General features: G+C 37.5%; 1 protein-coding gene across 3 annotated transcripts in view; it reads left to right on the top strand.

Moving 5' to 3' along the window:
- ASMTL (acetylserotonin O-methyltransferase like) overlaps positions 1-7,669 on the top strand; it is a 41,082-nt gene extending 33,413 nt beyond the window's left edge. Inside the window, exons 11-13 of one of the 3 annotated variants that reach the window (XM_001364206.4) lie at positions 1,513-1,656; positions 4,238-4,360; positions 7,225-7,669. In XM_001364206.4, the coding sequence (XP_001364243.2) occupies positions 1,513-1,656; positions 4,238-4,360; positions 7,225-7,439 (482 nt within the window). In that variant the 3' untranslated portion in view covers positions 7,440-7,669. Of the gene's footprint in view, positions 1-1,512; positions 1,657-4,237; positions 4,361-5,665 lie in introns of all 3 variants that reach the window. The other 2 variants (XM_007501014.3, XM_007501012.3) reach the window with 2 other exon arrangements.
- The last annotated feature ends 10,334 nt before the right edge of the window (positions 7,670-18,003 follow it).

Here is an 18,003-nt window from a genome sequence, read left to right as displayed (position 1 = left end):
GAAGAGTAGTAAGGGTAGGCCATTGGGGTTAAGTGACTTGACCAGGGTCACAGAGCTAGGAAATGGCTACAGCAAGATTTGAACTCAGAGCCTGCTTTCTCTGGGCTTGGCCCTCAAGCTACTGAGTCACCTAGCTGCCCCCACTCTTAACTTTTATTTATATATATATATAAACTGCATTTCAATATAATTGGTTTCTTTTGTAGTCTTATAATTTTGTATAATTTCAGGAATTTGTACAAAATAAATAATTTTATAATTGTTTTTATAAACAAAATATATTTTCTTTTATAGATTTAAAACCAGCCTCTAGTTTAGATGATTTCTCAGGGTCCTTCCATGTCTAATGTACCGTGCTTCTTTTATCATTAAAGACATAAAATGGTCAGGAATTAGAGTTCTGAGAAGTCTTCATATCATTTCAGCTATTTAATTTCTTCCATTGCCTCTAGGTGGCCTACTGATTTTTTTGAGCTCATGTGGTTGTTTTTAATGATAGCACTGTGATATGTCCTAATGAAAAAGGTGGATTTAACCTATATTCAGTCATTAAAATAAAATGATTCCATTATCTTATCAGTGCTTTGAGCTAGGGAGCAGATCATAGGCTGGAATAATGGAAGATCTCTACATGTGTAGTCTTTGTGTCTGAAATTATTCTTGTATCAAATGCCTTTTGAATGGTGCAGGGCCCCATATCCACAGAGAACACTATTCTGACCTGCCATGGTTGGATTTCAGCAAATACCTGCTGACCTCACATATAATGTCATTGTACATACATATTTATAATAAAGTTTAATTGATAAATTAAACAGGCGATAAAACATTCCCAACAGTAATTGTACATTATTATTCTATCGGATTTTATGGTACTGTGCTCTCCCTGCTCTTGCCCTCATGGGTGTTCTGTGGTCTCCCATCCACCCCCCCCCCCACATCCCCCCAAAAAACCCTAAGAAAACCCTTGAAGTGAAAGCAGAGCAACTGTCAAGGGGAGAGCCCCCTTGTGGGCAGACCTCCTGCCCAGAGAAAGCGCTTTGCCCCAGGCTACCCCCTGGGCGTGCCCCTTCCCCCCTCTGCCTTCCCTTGCTCTGACTTGGGTCTGGTGGTTGACTAGGGATAATTGAAACCTCGGATAAGGGTTCTTCATTCGTGCTTTTTAAAAAAGTTGTTATTAGTGCTAGTGCAAAGTCCTCCATGCTCTGTAGAAGGCTCAGTGGGTTCCCTTTTCCCTTGGGTCACTGATGGTCTAAACAGCATCAGCAATGAGGGGGCCGGCAGCCTCCCGCATTCCTGCCCTGCCCAGGAAGACCAGGAGCTGCTCTGAATCGTGGCTCTAACCTCTTAGGACCAACAAGCCTGGCTTTGCCTCTGGTCAGGCTGGCCAGAGGCGCCTCACAGCCAGGTCCCTCTTCAGGGGAAGGCTTTCAGGGGCTGTCTGGTGTCAGATGTGTCCCCTGAAGTCAAGCTTGGCCTTACCTTTGCTTCAGAACTCTTCTCTGTCCACAGGCTGTACTGGAGCTCTGGCCCACGTGCTAGTCCAGGAGTACCCGGATCTACACGTCACAGTATTTGAACTTCCCGACGTCATTGAAAACATTTCTTGCTTTCAGCCTCTTGGACAAGGCAGTAGCCGAATAACTTTCACACCAGGTAGGGCCAGGGGGGTGCCCTAAGCTTTCCGCAGCGCTGGCCTGCATTCAGAGGCTGCCTGTGGCCTTGACAAAGGGACGTCACCTCCACAGGCCTCTTCATTTGTAAAGTGAGAGAGGACGGCGAATTGGCTTCTGAGATCCCTTCCGATGCCAGAGCTGTTCTCTTGGGACTTGGTATCACGGTGGCAAAATAGGGCTTTGCCTTTACGTAGGACAGAATGGGAGGGTCAGAAATAGGTTAGAACTTCAGAACAATACTAAAAACTGGTATAATATTAAAGGGGAAATTTGAAGCGTCTTTTTTTCCTTAATTATCTTTTTTTAAATAAATTTATTTTTAAACAAATTTTTCAAACCAATTTTTTAAAAATCAACTTTTCCATTGTAAAGTTTTTTGGTTTTTTTTAAACCCTTATTTTCCGTCTTGGAATCAATACTGTGTGTTGGCTCCAGAGTGGTAAGGGCTAGGCAATGGGGGTCAAGTGACTTGCCCAGGGTCACACAGCTGGGAAGTGGCTGAGGCCAGATTTGAACCTAAGTCCTCCCATCTCTAGGCCTGGCTCTCAAGCCACTGAGCTACCCAGCTGCCCCCATTGTAGAGTTTTTTGAGCCTTATGTCATAGTTTAAAATGTCGGTTTAACAAATGTTCCATCATTAAAAAGAAAGTGGGCCTCTTGCCTCAGCACTGCTTCAAAGCTAGGGTTCTAATTAAGGACTTCTTTTCTCCTGGGCTTCAGCAGCTGGTCCTCCATCCTCTAGATTGAGCACACAGAGCTCTAGAATCAAGGTGTTCAAGATGTGGAAAGTCTTTTCTATTGTGGTAACTAGCACAGTGGAGGTAGTACTCGATGGAAGAAATGGAAGATTTCACCTTACTGTGTCTCCTGATTCACCATTGAGTGATTTGGGCTTAGACTTTGATCCATTTGAAACTAGAAATAAAGACATTGATCCTAGCAAAGACAACCCATTTCCGGGAAGTTGATGATATCTTAACAAATATGACCTTTGTGGGACAGCTAGGGGGTGCAGTGGATGGAGCACCAGGCCTTGAGTCAAGAAGATCTGAGTTCAAATGTGGCCTCAGACACTATCCATGTGACCTGGAGGGAATCACTTAACCCGTTTGCCTCAGTTCATCTGTAAAATGGGGACACACTGAAGAAGGAAACATGTTTGCCAAGAAAACCCCAGGGACTTTGACCGTGGGATCACATAGAGTTAGATGCCCGTAAACAACAAAGACCTTTACAAGCAGCCTGTAGCACTCTCCATATTTTTCTTAGGCAGGACCTGAGTCCTCTTGCTAGTTATCTACTTGGCCTCTTTGTCCTGCCCCCCTTTTACTTCTCTGTGAGAGGCATCCTGATATAATGGAATAGAGAACTGGCCTGTAAGCCAGGAAAAATTGACTTCAATCATGATTCCAAAGGAACCAGGAATGATGCTACTTGCTTCCTGAAAGAGAGGGGATGGACTAATATACAGAATGAGACACGTACTTTGGATACAGATACTACCAGGGTTTGGTTTTTCTTTTGTTTTCCCCTAGCAAAGGAGAGAAGTAGGAAGAATACAAAAAAGGTTGATAATTGAAAAAAAAAACATTTAATCTAAAGTTAATTTGTAATTAGCATTTTCGTTTTAATAGGTTCAAGCCCCACCTCTGTTGCATATGCAGATATCTGATGCATTGCCCTGGGCAAAAGTCACTGCTTCTCAGTAATCCAGTCATGTGATATCAAACTCCAATAGAAGTGGGGGCTACTAAAGTGTACCTAACTGTTTCTGTGGGTGATTTAGAAAACTACATGCTCACTTTATCCATATTTTATTCCATTTTTATTAATTTTGTTAAATATTTCTCAATTACATTTTTTTTACCTTTACAATCTTTGTCTTTGTATCAATTCTAAGTGTCAAGGGCTTGATTATTGGAGTTCAGTGACTTGCCCAGAATCATAGAGCCAGGACACATCTGAGGCCACATTTGAACTCAAGACCTCCTGTTTCCAGGCCTGGCTCCCTATCCATTGAGCCATCTGGCTGCCTCTCTCAATTAGACTTTAATATGGTTCTGGCTGTATTCTCGAGTGTTTTAGGCCTGTACTTGTTGACACTTTTGCTATAGACAGCCCTTTTCATACTATAAATTAAAGTGATGGTGCTGACCTGTGAAGCAAAGGGAGTCTTCTCTTCTGAGAGTTCCCTATACCAGTGAAATAGTGGGTCTAGTGCCTATCCTCCCCTCTTTGCATTATGGATTCAACGTTTTCTAAGAACCTTTCATTAAGAATAGTTGGGGTGGGGGGTGGCTGGGTGGCTCAGTAGATTGAGAGCCAGGCCTAGAGATGTGAGGTCCTGGGTTCAAATTTGGCCTCAGACACTTCCTAGTTGTATGACCCTGGGTAAGTCACTTGACCCCCACTGCTTGGCCCTCACCACTTTTCTGCCTTAGAACTCATACACAGTATTGATACTAAGACAGAAGCTGAGGGTTTAAAAAAAAAAGAGAGAGAATAGTTGGAAATGCCTTCCATTTACTGTAACTTTTCTTCATTTTATTTTGTTGAACTAGGTGACTTTTTCAAAGATAACATCCCAAAAGCCGATCTTTACATTCTTTCAAGAATTCTTCATGACTGGTCAGATGACAAGATCGATATATTATTAAGCAAAATTTCAGATACTTGCAAACCAGGTAAAGATTTCAGTTTCAAAAGCTGTTACAGAGGGCTATACTAGAGTTGTCCTTTAGACAATCCCTCTCACTGGGCCAGAGTGTCTTCTCTGCAAAATGATGCAGAAGTTGGTTCAGATAATAACCATTAGCTCTCTTTGGGCTCTGAATCCTTTGATTTCACAGAAGTATAGAATGCACTTACAAAATTATTTTATTTATGAAGTTATTTTAAATGATGCTTAAGTAAATGTCAGATTTCTGCTTTTTTTGTTCTACCTATTTATGACCAAGCAGAACTGTTGGGTTTCTTTTGTGCCTATCAAGGGAAGTTATTCTCTTAGACTTATAATGTAAAATATTTCTTATCATTCAAAACAAATATGCTTTGATTAATTTTTATGTGCATGTAAGTCTTTATTACTAATGACATTTTAATGATGTAATATTTATACAATATATAATTATAATAGATTGTGTATATTAATATATGCCAGCTTTCAAAAAATTATTCATTCTCTAATCAGAGCACTTCCTAATAATTAAAAAGAATAGTAGTTTGTGTCTCTATTTCTCTCTCATTTAAATGGCATGTTCATATTTTTTAATACTAGATACCCAAGTTAATAGACATGTGCTGCATAAAAATAATAATAATACCTAACACTTATGTAGAGCATTAGGTTTGCATGTTAATCTTTACATGTTATCTCATTTGATCTTTTCAGTGACTCTGGAAAGTAGCTATTATCATTATCTTCATTTTACAAATAAGAAAATCAAGGCTGAAAAAGGTTAAATGATTTGCCCAGGGTCAAAGGCAGGATTTAAATTCAGGTCTTCCTGATTCCTACCCCTGAGTTCTGTCCCCTGCACCACCTAACAGCTTGCTTCAAGTTATCTTTTATTTCCAATAATTGTTCCTCTGCCAGTTATTCTTCTGCTCTGTAAATCTCTCAGATTTGTGCACAGCTAGATTTACTTCCCATTTAAATAAGATGTTAGTTAATACTTTCAGAATTTGTGTAAGAAGAGAAACAATGCAGCCATGAAAGATACTTGTAAGAGGTTTCATGTTATCTTAACTCTTCAATAATTATCCATCTGCCTGGTATTTTCCTGCCCTGTGAATAGATAAAATTTGTGTCACTGACACTTAACTTGGTCAGTGGAGTATTATAAAGACTGTAAATTAGCCCCTTCATTAGAATTCTGTACTTTCTTAGTTATAAGCTTGTTTTTTTTATTCAGAAGCAATCAATTGCATTTGTGTCAAGAAATCTGTCAATTTAATGAACTGTGTTTTGGTTTATTTTGAAAATACAGGCTCTGCCTTGCTAGTAGCTGAAATTGTGCTTGGCGAAGAAAAGATAAGCCCTCCTAGAGCTGTGCTGCAGTCCCTTAGTATGACAGAAGGCAAGCAGAGAAGTAGCTCAGAATACAAACAGTTGTTGGAAAAATATGGATTCACTTGGGTACAGACTAAGATGACAGGAAATTTTTTGGATGTTCTTTTGGGATTTAAGAAAACTACACATAACAGTGAATTAAGCAATTTTGGATTTTGAACTTTAACTGTTTTTTATAACACTAGCACGTTAAATCAAACAGCTTAGCCACCTAGGGAAAAAGTCTTGCTGCTATTTCCTGGACCTTTTTATAGCCCTTCACAGACTCTTCTGGGCCTATCCTTTCTTACTAGAAGACTGTAGTGACTGATCTGTGGATATCCTCACACACACCAACTTGGATCTGTGAAACAGAAGAGTAGCAAAGTACTGGACTCCTTATGCCCAGTCACCTTATCCTCTCTTGTCATTCAGAACAGGCACTAGGCTTACCTCTGAGACTGTAGGCCTGCATTCCTGACCAGATTATAAATGAAGAAGTGTTCTGTTCTCTAGGCACATTTCCAGAATGCTTATGACAAGTTATTTAGAAGGCCCAGAATATTTTTTCTCTTGTATTTTCTGTATGTTGAATGTTTTGTGTGTCTTCATGAGGTTTTAGCTCAGTTTTTTTATTTTTGGCTGGTCAAGTAATTTTGTTACCTCTTTACAGTTAATGCAGTATGTATAAAGTGATAGGCAACTTTTGCCTGATTTTCAGAAGTTGTTTTAAATATTGCTTCAAGTTTCTGCTTTTCCATTTGACTGTGACATGCCATTTTGAAACTTAAAGAGACGTGCCCTCAGTTTCAGTAACTTTTGGTTCTTGATGTTAAGCCATTTTCAAAGCACTGGTGCACTGTAACTCTGACTTCATCTCACCTACTCCTTTTGAGATAAAGTGAAATGAGAAAGTTAGCTCTGAGTTAGATTTTGAATGAGTACACTGCACCTATTAATCCTGAAGGTCATTGAGTAGAAGAAAAGAAAAAGAAAGTGAAATTGCCTTTGTTCCAATAAAAGCTTTCCTAATCATTAATATATGTGTCTTTTTGTGCTATTGTTTGCCTTCCACTGTTAAATCATAGGAAGAGCCCACAATTGCCATTAGGTCCTAGCTTCTCATTAAGCAGATGAGGAAATGGAGCCTCAGAGAAGTGACTTGCTCCAGGTTATATAGTATCAGGAGTGGAATTTGAACTTAGGTCTTCTTGATTCTTAAATCCATCATTCTATCTCTATCTTCTGTCTCTCTAATGCACATTGCCTCTCAGAAGACCAGTTTTACTCTCAAGTCTTCCAGAATGTATTGATTTCCATTCTATTTCTTTTCATGTCCCTGTTTTTACAGCCTTATTTCAATGGACCATATTCTGACTTTACCTTTTCTGTATCCTTGGCACTCATTGCCATGCCAAGACCGTGCCACAGTGCTCCTTGCAGTTCATAAGATAAGATTTCGGATTCTCAACATTTGTCTTGCATTTTCAACATCAGGATCTGGCCTCCTCCTGGCTGAAATGGTCTTAGACAAGAAGAGAAGACATGGAAGAAGTGCATGGCTTCAGTCCTTGAACATGCTTGTCCAGACAGAGGGAAAGGAGAGGAGCTGCTTTGAATACAGATGTTTACTTGAACGACATGGATTCAGAAATGTACAGATTGTACAAACAGGAAATTGGTTAGATGCAATTTTATGCACCAAATGTTAAGATAAAATCATAATACTTCTTTGACTGTGTTACAGAACCTATATATTCAAGTAGATTTACAAATTTTGAAAACAAATCTCTTTTGAAATTTTATTCAATCTTTTATGAAATTCAGCTTTTTAAAGGCTATAAAAATAGCATAGGCATATTAGATTATTAAGAACATATCAGGTGTCTATGATCTATAGGACATTTCTCATCTTCCAATAAATGTGAACTAATATAATGTTTCCATATGTATCATTCATTTTAGAGTGTTGTAACAATGAGGAATTCAGTGAGTTTTTGAGAGTCTTTAAAATACACAGTCACTCTAAAGCATTTGCACCATGGGAGTCAGTGTGAACAAGGAAGAGTAATGAGGAAGTGAACATCCTTCTTAGTTACCCTATCTTCATAGCATTTTTATTATATATGCTTTCTTTTTAACACCCTTATAGTAAGCTGCTTTGAGAATGTCTTGAATACACTTTGACATCTATATGTCTGCTCCAATTCTTCTTCTTTAAATGACTTTTAAGTGCCTATCATTTACATAACACATTTTAGCCAAAGCTATCTCATTTCTCTAAACTGCTTACTTGTTTAGCCTGGGGATTTCCCAGACCTTTTCTGTAAGATCTTTTTTGACAATGAATAGAGACTTTTTTGTACTTCTTTCTTTATGCCCAAAAGCTAAGCCTTTTTTTGTTTTTTAAAAATATATTTAAATTTTAACAAGTTAGTTCTAACATTTCCCTGCTAGTTTGTGCCCTATTCTGAACTTCCTTTGGCCATCTTCTTTGGATTTTTAAATGATTCATTGCTGCTATTTCCTTTCTTCCTTTTTTTTTTGGTATTACCATTACTACTCTTCCCCCATTCCCTCTATTAAGTATTCTCTAAACTCCCCCCAAAAGTCATCTTTTATAAGAGATATAGTCAGACAAAATCAATCTGTACATTAGCCATGTCTGAAAGTAGATCTTATTGTGCACTTCTAGTCTATCAGATCTTTTCTAAGAGGTGGTCAGGATGGAGGGTTCATCATCAATCTTCTGGAGTCACAATTGGTCACTAATTGATCAGAATAAGCCTTTCACAGTAGTTTTCTTTTACATGTTGTAGTCATATGAATTGTTCCCTTGGTTCTACTAACTTCATGCTAGCTAATGAATGCTAGCTAGTTCTTAACATTCCCAATCAAACAACAAGCATATATTCCATGCCTACCATTTGCCAACCAATGGCTGGGCTAGAAAAAAGTGAAATAATCCCTGCCTTCAAGACTTAGAGAGTGTCCCAAAAATCTCAGTGCAGTTTCAGACTTTGGTAGTTTAAAATGACACCCAAACTTTTGGAACACTGTATTTTTCTGTAGATCACATTGCTAAATCCAGTCGTCTTTCCTTAGCCTATCTACAGCATTTAACACCGATTATCCCCTTCTAAACACTGTCTCCTTCCAGGGTTTTGAGACATTCTGTTCAGTGTTGGTCTCAATCTCAGGAGAACATCATTCATGTCCTGCCCACAGCATAGGCATGTACCTTGGGTCTAGGTCTCCTAGGAGGAAGTCTCCTCCTCTTCTCTTTTTCGATGATCCCATCAGCTCCTTTAGTTCAGCCATCATCCATGCAGATGACTGCCCTCTCCATTCCCAGCCCTCATTGCTCTCCTGAGTCTCAGTCCTGGTTGGTGTGGGAGATCTCCTGGCACAAATCATTCTATACTTCTTCAGGTAGGCAATTGAGCTATAACATAGCCTCAGTGAGAGATGATGACTTCATATCACACTGTCAATAAGTATGTGAGAGATAAGACCTGAACCTAGGTCTTCATTATTCAGAGGCTGCTTCTTTCTCCATTATGCCATCCATGCTACCTTTTTATAAGCTACACCTTATAACAAGAGAAGCACAAAACGGTTATGAGAGTCAAAGAGGAATCCTTTTAAAATAGAATTGAGATATTATATCCTGGTGCTTCACATTTTAATCAGCTCTAAATGACAGGGGCCTGATATTGGCCTGGAGAGCTGCTGTCAAAGGATCCTTCTGGCTAAATTTGGAGAGGTGAAGCACTAGGTCAACTTCAGGGTCATGAAGTTTTTGCTCACAGCAATTTTCAAAAACCACCTACTACTACATTAGAGAAGGTGGTAGAGGGAGTTCTACCACTGAAATTACTGCACTTTACAATAAAAGCAACTGCCATGAAACGATGCTTCATAATTTTCCTGTTGCCATAAATCTAATCAGGTAGATAGTGTATTAAAGTTAACTTGGGCAATATGGCAGTAAAGGAAAATAATAAATGTTTGGAGGGGATGTGCCAAAATTGGGACACTAATGCATTGCTGATGGAGTTCTGAATTGGGCCAACCATTCTGGAGGGCAATTTGGAACTATGCCCAAAGGGCTATAAAGGAATATATTCTTTCTGATCCAGTAATACCACTGTTATGTCTGTATCTCTAAGAGATTTTTTAAAAATGGGAAAGGACCTGTTTGTACAAAAATATTTATAGCTGTACTTTTTGTGGTGGCAAAGAATTGGAAATTTAAAGGGATGTCCTTCAATTGGGAAATGGCTGAACAAATTGTGATATGAACAAAATGATGGTGATGGAATACTATTGTGCTTATAAGGAATGATGAACAAGATGATTTCAGAAAGAGCTGGAAAGACCTTGAACGGATGCAGAGTGAAATAAACAGAACCAGGAGAACATTATACACAGTAACTACGATATTGTGGAATGATCGAATGTGATAAACTTAGTTACTATCAGCAATACAATTATCCAGCACAATTCTGAGGGTCTTATGAAAAAGAATGTTATCCTCCTCCAGAGAAAGAACTGTTGACATAAGAATGCAGATGGAAGCATATGATTTTATCACTCATTTATTTGTGTATATGATTTGGGTTTTGGTTTTATAAAATTATTGACTTACAAAAATGAATAATATGGAGATTGAATTGCTTGCCATTTCTGGGAGGGGAGAGGGAAGAAGGGAGGGAGACGATTTAGATTACATTACTTCAAGAAACTCATGGAAATTTGAATAAAAAAAAATTAACTTGAACTTTTCCCTTACCAAAAAGGATTAGGACCCAAATTGAAAAGTAAGCACTTAAGTAGTAATGGTTTTGAAGGATGAGGATGTGTGGTAAAGAGATAGGATCTGATCTTGAAAGAAAAACATGGTACTAATATGAGAAATAAAGTAATTCAAGAGTTTAACTGATAATTCTTTTGGCAAAGCAGTTGCTTAGGGGCCTGCCTAGTGCTTGACATCAAATGACTGGCTGGTAGCATTTCCTTATCAGTTAAATATTCAGTGGAGCTGAAAAGAGTTAGCAATAACCCCCTGTTCTTCCCAGCTTAAGCCTCGGACTTTAGAACGAGTTATATGGGTGATGGTTTATTGGTTCTGTTGTTTGCTAGAACTTTTCACAGAGCCAATGTCCTGGCTAGAGAGTCCTCTGTCAGCTGTTAATGCTACCATCGCTCTAAACTTAATGTTCCACTCAGCAAATAAAAAAGGCCTGCCCTGTAGTGTACCATAGAATATAGTAAGCACTGGTGATGCAAAGATGAAACAAGGCAGTATAGCCCTGACTTTGAGGGACTTATAATCTGGTAAGGAAAGTAAGACATACACAATTAACTAGTACAAGCTGTAATGTAAGTGTAAAGAAAAGATGCAAATGGTATGTGGGGCATCAGAAGTCTTAGTAGAGGGGTTTTCTAAATGGGGTTTCCAAAAAAGGGAAATATAAACTCAGTAGAAATGGAACTATGTAAGGGGGAAAGTGTAATACCAGAAGGTATGGAGAAAGAAAAGGGTACCAATAAGAAAGAAAATCTTATTTCAGTTTGACTAGAATGTTACAATTCTACAGGGAAATAGAGGGGGGTTGGGGGAAAATCTGACCAGGAAAGTTAGAACCATAAGGAAGATATCAGGCTTAGGAATTTCTCTTTTAGTCAGTAATTAATGAGGAGTCATTGCAGGGTTTGGAGCATAGAAGTGACCAATCAATCCTGGGCAAGAGAAGAATTTCTGTAGCATCAGTATGAAAGGGTGATTTGGGGATGGAAAAGATGGGACACAGACTAGTGTATAGTAACCTAAATGGAACAGGGGCATAAACTATAATATTAGTCATGGAAATGGAAGGTAGATGTGTAAGAAATTTCAAAAATAGAATTAACAGAGTATAGGAAATGATGAACAAAGATAACAAGGTTATGAGTCTGGTAGGGCAGGTATTCCTATTTTATGGATTGGCAAAGTGAGAATCAGGTTAAATGACTTTCCCAGTGTCACTAAACTTGAATCTGTGTCTTCTGACTCCAAGATAGGTTTCCTTTCTATTATATCACACTATTCGTTGTCCTCAAATTATTCTTGTATAATTATCATCACTTTTTAATGCTAGGAGAGTGATGGTGCTAACAACACAAATAGAGAAGTCAAGAAGCAAGGAAAGGGCATCTTACAGGAACTGGAAATGTTGGAACATGAAGGCATAGGAAAGAGAAGCACTGGGGAGAAAGATTTAGCAGTTACTTGCAGAAAGGTAATAATTGAAGCCATGAAGTCACTGGGGAAAAGAATGGGGAAAACAGCACAGGAGAGAGCTTTGGGGGATAAAGAAGCTTTAGCAAAGGAATATCCAAAGAAAGGAAGATGAAGATCCAATAAAGTGCAGTGTAATGGAATCCAAGGGAAGGGAAAGTGTTTAGGAGGAGGCAGCAGTCAACATCGCTGTATGTTGCAGAGTTCAAAGAGAATTGGAAAAGGGCCGTTCTCTGTTTTTAACAATGAAGTCACTAGTGACTTTAGAGAGCAGATTCAGTAGAGTGGGGAAGATGGATACAAATTCTAAACCTTTATCTATGTTCTGACCTTTTGGAAGTCCCCTGGTCCTTCCAGACTAAGCTAAAGCACCACATGATGCTTTTTTTTTTTCTGATTTCCTCTATTGATGATGCTCTCCCTCCCAAACAAACTTGTTTTTAACTACTCTGAATTCATTTGTATTCTCTTTCTGTTTGTTCTGTATGTACTTATACATGTCCTTGTGTTCCTCATAGAATGCAATCTACTTTTGGGGCAGCTAGGTAGCACAGTGGATAGAGTACCAGGCCTGGAGCTGGGAGGACCTGTTTCAAATTTGGCCTCAGACACTGCCTGACAAAGTCACAACCCCAAAAGTCTAGCCCTTGCTGCTCTTCTGTCTTAGAATTGATAATAAGGCAGAAGTTATGTGTTTAAAAAAGGAAGAAAGAAAGAAAGAAAGGAAGGAAGGAAGGAAGGAAGGAAGGAAGGAAGGAAGGAAGGAAGGAAGGAAGGAAGGAAGGAAGGAAGGAAGGAAGAAAGACAAAAGAAAAGGAAGGAAGGAAGGAAGAAAGAAAGAAAGAAATCTACTTTCTAGTTGAGATTGTTCATTCATTGTAATTTGATCCCCTAGTGCTCAGCCCAGTATCCAGTACATGTTGTTTCAGTCATGTTGTTCAGACATGTCTTAACTCTTTGTGATCCCATTTGGGGTTTTCTTGGCAAAGATGGTTTGCTGTTTCATTCTCCAGCTCATTTTACAAATGAGGAAATGGAGACAAACAGGGTTTAGGCACTTTCCCAGGGTCACACAGCTAGCAAGTGTCTGAGGCCAGATTTAAACTCAAGAAGATGAAAGGACTTCCTGACTCCAGACCCAGCACTATATCCTTTGGGCTACCAAACCCATCCAGTATACAGTAGGTGCTTAATAAATAAATGTTGATTTATTGATTGATTGTAGGAATTGCCTCAAACCTGAAAGTCCCTTATAACAATGAAATCATAGGTCCCATAAAAAAAAAAAACCTTCAAGAGACATTAATGTTAAGTGGTATGTGAAACTGCCACCTTTTGAACTGATGTTTTAAACCTTATAATAATTCAGTTAAATAAAGTAGTGCTTTATAATTTACAATAGGGCTCTCCTCATAGCAACGCTATGAGGTAGGTAGGGCAAGTATTATTTTCTCTTTTTTCTAGATGAGTAAAAGGGGCCTAGAGGTTAAATAATTTGCCCATGATCACCAGTTATCACCAGTTATCATGTCAGTATGTGAACCCAAGCCTTCTGAAAGTCCAGTGTGTAAATGTGAAATCCTCTATCCCTGTCATGATTACATCAGTATCAGTAGTTTTCCATAATTTTAGATCAGTAGTTTTTCTAATTTAATTCTATCTGGCCCATTTTCTGTATCTGATTCATATATGATTCTATATGAAACATTTTCTTATTCTTTTAGAGGATCTACATTTTTTAGTACTTTAGCCCTTTTGGAAATAAGTTAGTATTCAATTAATAGTTCAGTCCTGTATTAAATATTTCTAAAAATAGTAATCACTTAATTCTGAAAGAATCATTTCTAAGAAGAATTATATAGCTGGCATAAAGTTTTCTGACACTTCTCTACCCTTTGCTCTATTATATATAATTCAAGCACACCTATGTCACCTGATTTTACTTGATGTCTAAGGAACTATAGAGATAATCTGATTCTTTGGGGAACTCTATTATCAGATTCTTAGTAACTATAAATATACCTGAAAAATTATTGTATATTTTGCATAAGTTTTGGGGTATATAAGGAGGTCACTCACAAGGTTTGGAGTCTTCTGTTGCTGTCTGGCTTTTTTGTGAGACCAGCCCTCTCTCAATAAACCTATTTCTTTTTGGCTTGGAGACTTTGTTTCACTTTTTTGTGTCTGCTAATAAATTTTCCCTACAAGTGTTCTTTCTGTTGGATCTCACTATTCTCCTAAAAAAAAAAGATATGGCTGGAAAAGTATTTTGCTATGAGGAAGAAGTCTAGAGCCCCTCATCTTGTTACTATGACCTTGGACAAACTCAAGTTGTGTCTGTGACTCTTACTTGGCTGGTTTTATGTACTTTTTTGTTAAGTGTTTCCTTAGCTGAAGGAAGAGACCTCCTAGTCCTAATGAGGTAGCAGTTTTTAAGAGAATACAAAGTTTAAAATTTTAATTCAGGTCATATGTAATCATCACTAATAATAGCTAACGTTTATATAGTGGTTGGAAGTTACAAAATCCTTTCTGAATGGTAATCCAGTAGTGTTGGGAATACAGATAGGATCCCTATTTTATAGATTAGGAAATAGCTCTGAGAGGCCAATGCACCAAATTACTCTTGGAAATATATATTTTTTTTAATGTGTCATAAAATAGACAATGGATTAGTAGTCCTCAAAAAAATTTTTTTATACCTCAAAAGTTTCACCTTACCCCCAGAAATTGTCAAAGGTAACAAAAGATAGGAAAATTCAGTGTTGAAGACACTAGTGCACTGTTGGTGGAGCTATAAATACCATATGGAATTATGAAAATTATGGAAAAAAAAGTTCACATTCTTTAACCCAGAGATTACACTGCTAGGAAGTCACTGAAAAGAAAAAAAAAACTTAACATACATGCTAAAATAATTATAGCATACTTTTTGTGGGAATAAAGAATGGAAACAAAGCAGATGCCCATTGGTTGGGAAATAGTTAAATTACAGTATATGAATATAATAAAATATTATTGTTATGATAAATAAGAGAAGCATGGAAAGACTTAATCTGATGCAGAACAAAGTAAGCAAAATCAAGAAATTAATATACAAAATGACGAAAACAACAATGTAAATGTGAACAACCACACACAAAAAAAGAGAGAATGTTGAAAAATTACAAAGAACAAACATGATTTCCAAAGAGAAATAAGAAGACACTTCCTCCTCTACCTCTTTTGCAGAGGTAGGATATCTAGCCATAGGTGTGGAACATTTCATATAGTTTCATACTTTTGGGGTATATACCAATTGAGGTTACTGATTTTTTATTCCTTTTTTCTTAAAAAAAAAAAAACCAAACCATTATTTGTTAATTGCTTTCTGGGAGAGAAATTTTGATTTTGTAAAAAAAGTCAATGCATTAATTTTTAAATGTTTAAAATCTTTGTATTTTTGGATTAGAGACATTTATGTATATGACCCCTTCTTCCCCTCACCTTCTTTATAATAAAAACAAATCTCTCCCCTTTACCCACAAAAAAAAGTCAGTAAAGTGACTGACATTACATACAGCATTCCATCTCTTGTAGTCCCACCCTCTCCACTTCCTGAAAGGAGTGTTATTTCTTATCTCTTCTCTAGAGCTAAGATAAATTCTTCAGTTACTCCTTTTAGTACTTTCATCTGCTGGTGAGTCACAACTGCTACCACTCCTAATGAAGTAAATGAGTATATACTTTTGTTTGGAAGTATCTGGCAAATGCAACAGAGCCAGATCTTTTTCTAGAAGATGAATGAAGTTTCTCAGAATAAAATCGAGCCTCCATGACTATTTTTTCTGTTCCTCTCCTATTGTCCCTTTCTTTCATCTCCCCCTTGTTAGTTGCATGTTCGCAAAAACCAAAGTCCTGTATATATCTTACAAATTACAATGCTTAAGCCAAAAAAATAGATAAAATTACTGACCCATTTTTCAGTCCAATGTTGAGTTTTTATATTTTCCACATATGCTGTTTAGTCTATGCCAAATATCATGAAGTTTCATCCAGTGCTGAAGAATGTGAAAACTAGTATCACTTTTCCAAAAGTGCAATGGGCTGCCTTAGAAAGTAATCATTAGGGGTCTTCAAGTAAAGGCTGGATGACTACCTGTCAGGGCTGGAAGACAAAAATCCTTGTCTCCTGAAATCCCTTCTAGTTCCAGGAGGATATGATTCTATAACTCAGACTTGAGGGGTTTTATTTTTTTGTTGTTCTTGTTTTTTTACTTTGGAACTTTCATTAATTCATGATCTTACTAGTATGACCACAATATCCACCCACTCAACTTGCAATTCCTCTGTGCTTTTTTAATTCTCCGGGTTCTTGTCCCTGTATTTCCATAGGTTCTCCACAGAGGATCTGCCCAATATTTTGGAGTTCATCTTATTTTTTTAGTATTTCAGGAGTTCAAATGGGCAACTTCATCTCTTGTCATTTGTTCTCGCTTCATGTTGTATTTTTACTCAACAATGCCATTGTTGGTAATATGCTATAAAGAATGTTTTTTAACTACCATGTATCTTTCCCCTGCCCTTTGCGTTATTAAATTTTTTTTCTGGAATCATGATGTTCTATGATACATATCGATATGACATCTTTAATTGAATGAGCTTTTGCAGCAATGAACACTGGGAACATTGAGAGCACCATTTCTGAAATGCAATCCAACTTTACCTCTTCCTCCTCAATTCTGAGCTCATTTTCTTCTTCCTCTGTGCTATTGTCTGGGTAGCTGTTTTGGCAGCATAAGGAGAAAACATATTTGCAATAATGCTATGTGGAACACAGTAATAGCAGAGAAGAGCTCCTAAAGTAGAGGGCATCAGAGAGCGGATGGGTAATGAATGGTTCTAGAAGAAAAGGGGTAGTTCATACCTTTGCATTCTTCATTTAAAGAGAGAAAGGAGACAGGCAGAGACAGAGATTGCCAGAAGATCCTGCAATCAATTTCAACTTTGTCAAGATCTGTATAAAGGTGCCTTATGAACATTATAACCATAAACACCTTTACAGGTCCATACTTGTTTGTAAGAGCCTGTCCTGCAAATGCAATATTTTTTTTAAAGAAACAGTCTGTAGAATGTTTGTGGACAACATTATCCTGCCTAGATTTGTTCTTTATTTAGCTAACCTTCATTGGAAAGTATTTCTTTAAACATTCATAGGTGTGGAGGAGGTAGGTGCACTGAGGAAAGAGCACCAGACCTGAAATCTGGTTCAAATTTGGCCTCAGAACTTCCTCCTTGAGCAAGTCACTTAACCCTGATTGCCTCACCCATCTGCTCTTCAGACTTAGAATTGATACTAAGATAGAAGATGAGTTTAAAAAAAAAAACAAAATATTTATAGGTAGATGTTCACAATATCTAGCAAAGGCAAGTATAAAAGGAAGAGATGCCTAACAAACAATATTTGGCCACATTATAGTCAACTGACTTTGGAATCAGAGAATCTGATTAGAATTAGATTTAGAATTAGAATTAGAATCTGATTAGAATTGCATCTGTTTTATGTGTGACCTGAGGCAAGTCATTTGACCGAGACTCAGTTTCTTTATCTATAAATTGAGAGGCTCAGACAATACCCCAGAGGCCCTCTAGTCTAATTTCCCTCTCCACCCTGGTTTTAAATGAAAAAAAAAAAAACTCCCCAAACCCCAGAAATCCAAAGAAACTAGATGTGACAGTTTAGAGGCAAAAACAAAATAAACAAAAACAACTTACAATAAATTCAATCCTCAGTTTTGAAGTTTACTAGTTTTGTGACCAGAAGTCACTTATACTATCTGCTTCCTCATTTGTAGAAAGGGGATAAAAATACCTCAGGCATCTCACTAGTAGTGCTGTGGTGAGATTCAAATGAGATAATGTAAATAAAATGTTTTGTAAACTTTAAAGTGAGATAAAGATTTCTTTGGAAGACCTGAATTCCCGAAATTTCTAGTCTTAACCAATGCAGATGA

The sequence above is a fragment of the Monodelphis domestica genome, chromosome 8, assembly GCF_027887165.1.
Source record: "Monodelphis domestica isolate mMonDom1 chromosome 8, mMonDom1.pri, whole genome shotgun sequence".
In the NCBI taxonomy this organism is placed as follows: domain Eukaryota; kingdom Metazoa; phylum Chordata; class Mammalia; order Didelphimorphia; family Didelphidae; genus Monodelphis; species Monodelphis domestica.
This window is presented reverse-complemented; position numbering and strand designations above follow the sequence as displayed.